The 11597-nt window shown below is 40.7% G+C and overlaps 1 protein-coding gene across 2 annotated transcripts in view; it reads left to right on the top strand.

Annotated features, from left to right (window-relative positions):
* Nucleotides 1–10863, top strand: part of ARL6IP6 (ADP ribosylation factor like GTPase 6 interacting protein 6) — a 45720-nt gene extending 34857 nt beyond the window's left edge. The window contains exon 5 of one of the 2 annotated variants that reach the window (XM_042447057.1): nucleotides 10835–10863. In XM_042447057.1, the coding sequence (XP_042302991.1) occupies nucleotides 10835–10848 (14 nt within the window). In that variant the 3' untranslated portion in view covers nucleotides 10849–10863. Of the gene's footprint in view, nucleotides 1–6730; nucleotides 7045–10834 lie in introns of those variants that run through there. The other variant, XM_042447056.1, reaches the window with a different exon arrangement.
* Nucleotides 10864–11597: the final 734 nt, after the last annotated feature.

Genomic DNA, 11597 nt, shown 5'->3' with positions numbered 1-11597 from the left:
TTTGCCCTCCTCCTTCACTCTCTTTCTCGCTGCTTATCCATCCTTCCTTCCTTCCTTCCTTCCTTCCTTCCTTCTCTCTCCCTCTTTCCATTTTCTCCTTCCCTCTCACTTTCTCTCTCCTTCCCTCTCTCTTTCCCTTGTCCCACCTTCCCTCCCTCCTTCTTTCCCCCTCACACACACACACACACACACACCCCTTCCCTCACTGCAGTCGCTCGCCTCCCTGCCTCCCTGCCTGTCATTCTTTCAGCCAATCAGGAGACGGAGGAATGAGAGAACGGATTTGAGAACGGAAGAATACTGCACAGACCTCTTGTGGAACGTTCTGAGAACGTTACAGCTCGCTGGGAACACATCTAATCCGTCCCCTCCCTGGAACACATGTGGAACACATTGGGAACATTCTGGGAACCCGATGGGAACACATACGTGCGGTATACTTAAATGTGTTCCGTTCCCATCGGGTTCCCAGAATGTTCTCAGAACGCAGTATGGTATTCTCCCTGGTCTTTGCCTCCTTGTCAATAATAGATTTGTCCAATCACCATATCCACTTTGTTTGCAAATGTATTGCCATTTCCCCTGTGCATACAGAGATTCTTTCCCCTTCCTGTACCAGGTTACTTTATGAGGCTGGTGCTTGCAGCATGTCTTGTGGTAAGTCCACCATCTTGTCAGCAGTGGCAGTGCCAAAAGAAAGAGCTTATATTTACAGTAATTCTAGGAACTATGGCTCTGCTGGTGGGGGAGGCAGATCTTTAATACCCAATGCATCTACTAATTTACAATTCCAACCATTCATAGGGAAAACTATGGAAACTTTACTGGCCTGGTATAAAATAAATATATGTCTGGTTTGTTGACTTGCCCCCAAACATCCATGTTTGGCTGGGGGAAAAAATTCCTTTGCAAGTGAAATTTAAGTAAACTATGCATATTTCATAAGATATTTCATTTTCTCATTATCCATCCTTAATTCTTCTCTATCTGTATTAGCAGTGGAATTAGCATGCCACATCTGTTGGTTGTTGTTAGGTAGCATATTCTAGTCCATTGGCTCTACACCTTTGGCCCTCCAGATGCTATGGATTTAACTCCTGAATCCCTGGCCATTGTTCATGCCAGCTGGGGCTTTTCTGAGTTGAAGTGTAAAACATCTGGAGAGCCAAAGGTTCAGAAACACTGTTCTACTCTATTCCCTTCTGTTCTCCCAAAAATGTTATGCCAGATACTGAATGCTTCCTACAAGGCTAAGATCTGAAAAACAGAGATATTAAGAGTTGGGGAAAGAAATGCATGTATTGTGGCAGAAGCAGAGCTTGGAAAAGTTACATTTTGGATTATGAGTCCCAGAATCTGCTAGTTATTTGGGGATTTCTGGGAGCTTTGTTTCAACAAAGTAACTTTCCAAGCTCTGGACAGGAGGTATGGGGCATTGGTTGGAGGGTGCGAGGAGTAGCAGTTGAAACCTTGTGAAAGATAATAGGGTTATGCCCATGAAACGAAGGGCTTTATAGTACTAGGCAAGTAAAGCGCAGTTACATCAGGATAATTGCACCTCTGGAAGGAGCTTACTGCATGATGTTGTTGTTATTCTGCTCTTCTCCCTGGGAGATTGTCTGAAACACACTTCCTTTTAATAACACAAAAATAAGACAAAAATAAATCTGTTAATGAGCTCCTTTCCTGCTTCTGTTGTGCAATGACTTTTGGTGCAAAAGTTCAATCACACTTGTATGGCAGTTTGGGGTGGTCAGGGCTGGCCTGTGGGCATGCTGTCAGTGGGGAATCATCACTTTATCTCCAATGATCAAGGGAGAAGTAGGAGTGGGAATTTCAATTAGATCTGCCAATAAATTGGAAACTCTCCTCCAACCCATTTTTCTCTCTGCTCTTCCTGCTTCGACCACAGAGAAACTGTAATGCAAAGTTCAGGTGCCTTCTGTTATAAACCAAATCCCTTACTCTCCAATATTTCACAGTTGATAACCAGGACACATGCATTCAAGCAACATCAGAGTGTGTTCAAGATGGCAACAGTTAAGAATGAAGAAGAACAGACAATAAATGGAACATGGCAGGCTTTCTGATCAACTCACTTCAAAATCTCTGGGAGATGGGGGGAAAGTTTAGTTTTGCCCTTCCAAATACCTCTCTCCCCATTGCCTTTTCCCAAACCATAGAGACACTATCTTCTCATGTGACTGAGAAAATGCCAAATTTTATCCAAATCATACTTTCTTTTATCCGGTGGCTGTCTCAGTATGTTTCAATACTTGGTTCCCACCCCTGAAATAGGAGACATATAAAAATGCCTCCTTCTCTTGACCCCAGGCCAAAATCTCTTGTTTATATCATGCAGCTTTCATCCATCTATCCTTCCCTTTCATTTAGATTGGCATATTTTCTTTCTTCCTATTGCCACTCTTTTTCTTCCTCTCACATCTCATGCCTTCTGTCCTTTGGTTTCCTGTTTCATAGCCTCTCTCCAATCTTTATATCTCTCTCTGTCTTCCCCTTTGCTACTGCTGCCCTCATCTCACACCTTTGCTATCCTATTCATTGGGAAGCAGTCATGCAGGCAAATGTATGAACTTCTTTTTGCTCTTGTTGAACCGGATGCTCTAGTTTCCTGACCTCTGTGGCTGGTAATGCATGAAAGTAGTTAGATGGCAAGGCAGGGTGGAGGCCAGGAAACCTTTAAAGAAATAAGGAGAGAAATAAAGAATATACACTCTCCAGAATACTACAGCATCCCTTCAACCATACAGCTTCAGCATTTTCATACTAAGCAGATAGAAACAGTATTTCAGCTGACAAGAGTCTTGTCCCTCAGCTTGTCGATGCCCACTTACATGCCTACTTATAGTTATTTTTTCTGCCTACCGGAGCCCCTAAGTGCTATTTGTGATTTTAAAATATTTTTTTTTTATTCTTAAAAAAATTAAAACACAATTATATCCTTATAAGACATCTTGGATCCCATTCTTGGTGTAAAGGTAAAGGTAAAGGTAGTCCCTTGACCTGAATGTCCAGTCATAACTGACTGTAGGAGGTGGTGCTCATCTCTGTTTCTAAGCCAAAGAGTCTAGTGTTGTTCAAGGATTGCTCTGGTGGTCATGTGGCCAGCATGACTGTACCTATACTGTTGTCTTCCCACTGAAGTGGTACCTATTTATCTACTTGCATTTGCATGCTTTTGAACTGCTAGGTTCAGGGTCCCCAGCAGCCCCTAGCCATGATAGCAGTGATGAGGGAGGTCGATTGTGCTACCCTCTCACCATTGCTTGAATTCTGAGCAACTTTGTCAGAGGTCCTCTGCTGGACAGGGGATGGCAGCAACTGGGGTGAAGTGTTCCATTGCTGGCAACCACAATGAAGGAGATGGGCAGTTTCCATATCTCTCTCTCTCTCTCTCTCTCTGTGTGTGTGTGTACATTAAAACACATTTTAGAAAAATAAATCAACAGATAGTCAGGGGGTTCACTGGGATATGAAGGAAAGAAGAAGATTGGATCGGGTGACAACCAATGAAAATGCAAACTGGCAAGATTGTCCTCAGGAGAGGCCCTTCCTTCTCTCCCTCCCACCCTCATCACAAGCATATTTGGTGGGGACACAAGAGGGAGCCTTTCCCCTGGCTGCCCCTAGACTCTAGGACTCCCTGCCCAGGGATGCCAGAATGGCCCCTTCCTTGTTTTTCTCCTCTTGACAGGCTAATTTTTTTTATTTCAATAAGCTTTTAAGGCAGAATTATTCTAAAGAGCTCACTAGGGGGTGCTGTATTGTTTTAAACTGAACTGTTTTTAATAGTGCTTTATTTTTTAAATTGCATGTTACACTTTTAACTTGATATTGGGCTTTAATAATGTGAATAATTTAATTCTATTTTAATGGGTACTTTTTGTAGGTTTTTAATTATATTGTTCTTTTAAAATGTAAGCTCTTCAGACTTTTGGAAGAAAAAGCAGGATACAAATAAATACAGCAATAATAACATCTCCTGAGATGACCCCCCCCCCACCCACCCAACCAAAACCCTATTTTACCAGGCAGCAAAGCCTGGCCAGAGATAGAAGTCTGTTCATGTAGCAATCAGGGCACACAGTGGCATCCCTAGGGCTGGTGTCACCCCTGCCATGGACTTCCTCCCATACCATACAGAATCCTTAGGAAGGCTTTTTGTACTAGTGTTACTCATAAATCGTAATCCCCATATATCAGTTACTGTAATGGCAAATAGTTGTGACGTAAACAACTAGAAAAATTGAAATCATATCTTTAAATTACAATAGGCACAATCTAAATGTATTGACATGTACATGCATGTCATTAAAGTGAAAATTTTGTAAGATGTGATGTTTTAAAAGAAAATTTAAAAAGAAAGGCCTCTCTTTTCCCTCCCACTGAGTCTTGCCCCACTCACACCATACTGTCTGCTGAGCTCCAGCATTTTAAAGGGATACAGCCTGTTTCAACCCAAGGCAGATTTTTGGGGAGCAGTTGTGTCACACACCCCTTAGGGTGTCACCTGGTGTGGTCTGCACCACACTAGTGATGCCCCTAAGGGCACAGGAGGGTGGCATGTCTAGTTTCTTCCCACCAGTGAGTGAGAATGTGAAAATCAGATGTAGGCCCCATCACAATTCCTTGTTGTAGATTCACTTGCTGATTGGAAGGGGATAGAAATGTCATCTTGTTGCACCACAATTGCAGGAAGAACAGATCTCTATCTCTCAGTGCAGTTGCTACTGCCTGGTAAAATTGGTTTGGGAGGCCACTTATGATCATGGCAATAGTACCACAGTTATGACAACAGTGTTATTGAATAGGGAGCAAGTATGGAGATGTAACTCTAAATCCATAAATCCGTAACTGCAATACAAAATTCCAGCTATTTTCAGTGACGGAATCAGTGGTAAACTTCAGTGTCATGTGAATACATCACTGAATGTGAGAAGAAAGTGGCAGACCATATAACACCAGTACTAAAATCTCTTCACTGGCTGCCGATCATCTTCCGGGTGCAGTACAAAGTGTTGGTTATCACCTTTAAAGCCCTATGTGGTTAGGGCCCGATTTACTTGAGGGAACACCACTCCCTACGCAATCCGTCCCACACTCTCAGAACATCTGGGAAGAATTTATTGGACTATCCAAAGACTAGATTAATATCAACTTCCCAAAAAGCAATCACCGTCATGGCCCTAAACTATGGAATAACTTACCGGAAGAGATCCAACTCATCACCTTAAGAAGGCACTCAAGACAGATCTCTTCTGGTGAGCCTAACCCCCCGATCTTCTGTAGACAACCATAAAGGGACACCCCACTCTGAGCATGTCTGTTAGACTAGATGGTGACATAGTGATTTTATTGATGTAATGTAATGCTGTGATTTTATGGACTATATTTTATATGTAACTGTAATTTTATTTTATTTATGTAATCCCACCTCGATCCGTAGGGGGAGGCAGGAAATATAAATAAAATTTATTATTATTATTATTATTATTATTATTATTATTATTATTATTATTATTTGCACAAAAAAGTTACAACCTGCTTCAACATAACTACATTTGGGAGCAACAGATCTTGGAAGATTTCACTACTAAGAATTTCCCAACCATCATGGCCACTGGCCATGAAGCTATGGGAAATCTGAGAGCAGTAGTCCTTAAAACTAACATTTCCAAGTTTTGGGGGGAGGGGGAGGGCTTTCAGTTAGAGAGCAAGATTGCTGGCAAAGTTCTTTGCCCATGCATCTGACTCTTAACAGTGAACACTGTTTTCTTCTTCTCTTCCTCACAGTGTGAGAGCACACCTGTTCTCATTGTAATTATTGCCATAGTCATCAATGTACATTGTACTTCTGGTCTAATTTTCTGGCTTCAAGGAACAGCACATCTTTGCCCATTTCGCCACAAATCTATGAGGCATTAATTTTGTCTTGTTGCCTAGGGTGATGTCTGACAGATGGCAGTCTTTTTGCTGGACAACTGAGACACTTTTTATGCCTTTTTTGCATGCACATATTATATTCAACTTATTTTACATTTTTGCTGCTTGTTGCATTGTGTGACCTAAGATGCCATAATAAATTATCATAAGAACTGAGTGACATCTAGTGACAAGAGAGATACATATACCTCAGAGTTAAATTAAAGCAACCAGCAGAGGTTGATGAAATAGCATGTTTTCTCATTTTGAGCAAGGTTTCAAACCAAGCATTTGTACAAGTGTGATATCCCTTATTTCAGCTCAGAAAGTCAAGCAGTCTCTACCTATATGCTGTGCATTAGCTCTCAAACACTGTACTACTAAAGTGCATATTTCTACATCACACACTAAAATTCTTACTGACCTTGCAACACATTGTTATTTTTAATCTTATTTTGATTTGTTATTGTTGTTATGTGCATGCAAGTTGTTTCTGACTTATGGTGACCCAAAACAAACCCTATCATGGAGGCTTCTTGGGAAATTTCTTCAGAGGGGGTTTCTCATTGCCATCCTCTAAAGCTGAGAGAGTGTGACTTGTCCAGGGCCACCCACTGGGTTTATATGGCCATACTTTGTTTATAATGTACAGCTGACCAGCCTGAAGCATTGGTTCTACAAGTAGCAACCATAACAGGGCATTGAGAGTATGCCTTCAAGAGAAGCAGAAGAATACACAGGAATTTCAGCTTGTCTCATTCTGTCTTGTTCTCTTTATTTGATTCAGGGTCAAAACAGATATCACATTTGGCAGATACATAGAAGAGATCTCCATCAACACCACATCAGTCATAAAATAAATCTGCCATGGCACACACTTTTCCTCAATAACCATCTTCTATTAAGTGTGCTTTGTTTTGTCATTATTCATTGGAAGGTAAACACCGGCTTAATTTGCAAGTCTAATGTTGACAAATCCACCTCTGCAGAAATCCTGTTGTGGGAGGGAAAACAAGCTAACCATAAGAAGTATGTACACTCTTTCATGTTTAAGTTGACTTTCATTGATGTAGAAATTAACCATCCCCCAAATAAATATTACAGTCCACCAAACCTGTAGTGTCTTGCCTCCATCAAATAACTTTCTACTCTTCTCTTTTCCACTTAAGCCTCCATGAACCCCCTTCCAATTTTCTCTGAAGGCTTGCTCTGTTATCAGTCTGTTTACTCCTTTGAGCTCACTGGCAAATCATAGAATCATAATAATAATAATAATAATAATAATAATAATAATAATAATAATAATAGGTTTTATTTATATACCGCCCAATCACTGGGAATCCGAGCGGTTTACAACAGAGGGGATAACAGACAATTCCCTGCCCACAGGCTTACAATCTAAAAGACACGACACAAAAGGAGAAGGGAATGGTGAGGGGGGGAGGGAATCAGGTCCAGCATTCTTCTCTCCCTCTGAATCATAGAGTTGGAAGTGACCAAAAAGCCCCCTGTCAGATGGCCATCTGTTTAAAAACCTCCAAAGAAGGAGACAGCGTATTCCACCACTGAACAGCTCTTACTGTCAGAAAGTTCTCCCTAAATTTGAGATGGAAATTCTGTTCCTGTAGTTGGAATCCATTGTTCTCTGGAGCTGTAGAAAACAAACTTGCTCCATCTTCAGTATGGCATCCCTTCAAATATTTAAGCTGGCTATCACATCACCCCTTCACCTTCTCTTCTCCACACTAAACATCCCCAGCTCCCTCAGCTACTCTTCATAGGGCATGGGTTCCAGTCCCTTCATCATTTTGCCCACCCTGCTTTGGACATGCTCCAGCTTCTCAACATCCTATTTGAATTGTGGTGCCCAGAACTGAACACACTATTCCAGGTGAGGCCTGACCAAAGCATGATAGAGTGGAACTAATGAACAGATATTATGACAGTAACATAGCATCCAAGGTCCAGCATACTCTCTCATTTTTCCCAAGCAACCTACAACCAGCTTCTGCTCAGGAAAGTGTGGACTGTAAAACAATTTCAGTTTCAAGTTAGCATCTCTGTAAGACCTACAGCACAGATGAAAAATATGTTACGTACAATGTATGTTGAATTAAGCCGATGCTTTTGTACCCACATTTAGCAAGATGTGTGTGATTTATGTACCATAGAAAGTTAACAAACAAGCAAACCTAACAACCCACATCTCCAGTCAACCACAAAAATCAGATTAATCGACCTTACAGATGTACTGAAGATAAAACAGTAGGAGGACCTTGTATACTGCTCTGAGATCCCTGAGGGAATAGTACTTTTTTAAAAAGTAAGAAACAAACAATTGTCCTTGTAATGCTGCACCACTTTCCCTTGATTAAAAAGAGTCTCTCTCTCTCTCTCTCTCTCTCTCTCTCTGTGTGTGTGTGTGTGTGTGTGTGTGTGAATAGAAGGCAATGGCAAACCTTCTCTGAACAAATATTGCCAAGAAAACCACTTGATATGGCCTTAGGTCAGAAATGGTTTGAAGGCACACAACAACAAATTGGTCAGTGGGATATTGTATGTGGAGTCATCATAATTCTAATCATTTCCTTTCCTGACTGTCAGTCAGAAAATTGTAGAATCATAGAATCACAAAGTTGGGGGGACTACAAAGGTCATCTCCTGTAACTGCCTGCCATTCTCTAAAGCACTTCTGAGAGTTGGCCATCCAACCTTAAACAAAGATCTCCAGAGATGGAGAATCCACCACCCTCTGAGGCACTCTATCCCACTGTCAAATAAGTCACAGAATCATAGGATCCTAGAGTTGGAAGGAACCACAAGAGTCATCTAGCTCAATCTCCTGCCATGCAGAAATATACAACTAAAAGATGTCCAACTCCAAAGATGGAAAGCCTACCATTCTCCTAGACAGGCTGTTCCAATAGCTCTTATCATTAGAGATTTCTTTTTATTATTTAGGTGACATCTCTTTTCTTGTCATTTGAATCCATTGGTTTGTGTCCTTGCTCCATCATCTATATACTATCCCTTCTAATAGTTAAAGATGGCTATCACATCACCTCTCAACATCACCTCTCTTTCTTGAACTGAATGCTTCAGAATAGACACAATATGGTCTGACCAAAGCAGAATAAAGTGGTACTATTCAATCAAGGTAGGATGGAATCACCAAGTCAAATCCAGTCTTTGGGGAAACAAATTTCCTCTGCCAGTAATCTCTCTGTTCCCCTGCAGCAACACCAAGAATCCCAGTATCTCCAAAATGGTCTTCTTCCCACATGAGAATTTTCCAATTCCAGTTCCTTGCTAGGAAGACTATGCTACAGCACAACTTGTTGACATTTCTTGCTGTGATTTTATACATCAGGAAATGTGCAAAAAAAGATGTAGTTTGCTATCAAGCATAAAGTATATGCAAGAAAGTTTTGTTATTCTTTCACATTTTATATTTTGGAAAACATGGCTCTGTAAATACATCAAGTATAGAGACCTCTTTTGACTGAACCAGGAGTTTTATATTCAGGAGAGTTACAAGCCTTGTTCAGTTTTGACCCCTTTGGTCCCTGTGTACTATTGAAAGCCATTCTGTTCAATCATCTCAAGGGCTCAGCAATAAACAGAAAATATTGTTGATTCTTCTCATGAAATAAGTCTATTTCTTAGACAGTGCACTCTGTCACTCAACATAAATTGTGCTACCAAGAACATATACTGAGCCATTAATATGCAACACCTTTTCTCCTTGAATCTGAGAATGCTTTGTTAAGATAAGTTAGAAGTCTTGGGTATGATTTGCACAGACAGGAAGATTCCTGATAGTTACTTTGTAATCATACCCGGTGAGTGGCAGCTGAGCATTGTAATGGTTTCTGCAGTGTTTGAAGTGATCTGAGATCCTGAAAGTTCTGGGCAGAATTCACATCTTACATCTGTGGGAAGTAGAACTGAGCATTTTGAAATGTCCACATTCAGCAAGGGGCTGCTATTACGTCACTACATAGGGGAGCTAGAAGAGTGTTGTGCATTGGGACTGACACACAATGAGATCCAATGAACAATCAAACCTGAAGCACAACAGGACACTGGTCAGGGAGTGCTAACACACATTGGGACACAATTGCTTGTGTCCCATTACCCACCTTTGCAATTCACTAACAGGATTCCTTAGTGCCTCTGCTATGTAGCTAAGTATGTATAAAGTTATGAAATGTAGACTGTGACAGAGAATTTTGGCCTGTGTTTCTCATATCTTATGTCTGTGATGGCATTCATTCACATGAAATTTATTCACCTAGACTTGCAATCACTGAATGATAAACATGGAGGTGAAAACTCATGGCTTGGGATCAAGAGGTGTATGTGCAGAAGAAATCCAAGATGAACTGTGCTGTGGACACTTATTCAAGACCCAGTGTAGGGGTGGAGAACATGTCATATTCCAGAAGGATTGTAGTTCACATCTTCCACACACAGCTCATTGACTGTGATGTACAGGGATGGTTGGAAGTGCAAGGTAGAGTGTCCTGAGCTGAAGGACTGTGTGTAGCATTGCCCAGGAGAAAGTGTGGACAGAAAAAAGAACAGAAAACTACTAGTGTGCCTCTGCTTGTTTTTGGACAGTTGTTATGTGCCTTCAACTCATTTGTGACTTATGGTGACCCTAGGGTGATCCTGTAATATGGTCCCGACAAGATTTGTTCAGAGGGATTTGTATTTGTCTTTCTGTGAGAGTGAGAGAGTGTGACTTGCCCAAGTCACCAGTGAGTTTTTATGGTTGAGTGGGGATCCAGACTCTGGTCTGCAAAGTCATTTTCAAACCACTGCAGCATGCTGGCTCTCTTTGAACAGTTACTTTTAAAAATTAATTAATTGTTGTTTCTCGTTACAGTGTTTGGAAAATAACTCATTGTCATTGTCCATAGCAAGATGAGTGACTGGAAATGGTTTTCTCTGCGCAGTAAACAAAACAAAATAAAACAAAAGTAGAGAATTGCATAACACTTGAAAAATGTCTCTAAAAATGCATTTAAATGCCCCTGGAAAAGTAACTTATGAAAGTAAATAGAGATGTCACTTGTTGGACAAATAAAGTAACTTTATTCCTATTCATTATGTTGCTTTTGCAATGTTACTTCACTACACTCTTGTTATCCCAAAAATAAATAGTTGCAATGGAAAGCATTGCATTAAGACCAAAAAACAAACAAACAAAAAACCACAAAACAAAACAAAACAAAACAAAAAACCAACCCAAACCAAAAAACTACAACCAAACAACCAAAACAAAAAACCAAAAACAACTCCAACAAGCCATTCTGCATGTGGAAGAGGACTTGTGATCCAAACTAATCCAGTTTTGCAACTAAAAATGGTGAGAGCAAGTGGCACCTGCAATTTTGAAATAATCCCTGAATTAATGCCTTGCAATTTTTATTGAAACAGTGCCTGTTGACACTCTGACGTTCTAAGACTGGGCTTTATTGGACTGATGTGTCCATGTGGAAATATCAGGATCAGGTTTCTGTTACTGTAAGGAACAGGTGATTTGCCTCTTATGATTATCTGACTCCTTACTGAGACAAAACAGTAATATCTCCAGTGAGATCATAGGGTCTGCTTACAACCCCATGGAAGATGTAAAACTGATCAGA

The sequence above is a fragment of the Sceloporus undulatus genome, chromosome 1 (genome assembly GCF_019175285.1).
Source record: "Sceloporus undulatus isolate JIND9_A2432 ecotype Alabama chromosome 1, SceUnd_v1.1, whole genome shotgun sequence".
Lineage (NCBI taxonomy): Eukaryota > Metazoa > Chordata > Lepidosauria > Squamata > Phrynosomatidae > Sceloporus > Sceloporus undulatus.
The sequence above is the reverse complement of the archived record's forward strand: the minus strand, read 5'-3'. Positions and strand labels throughout refer to the sequence as shown.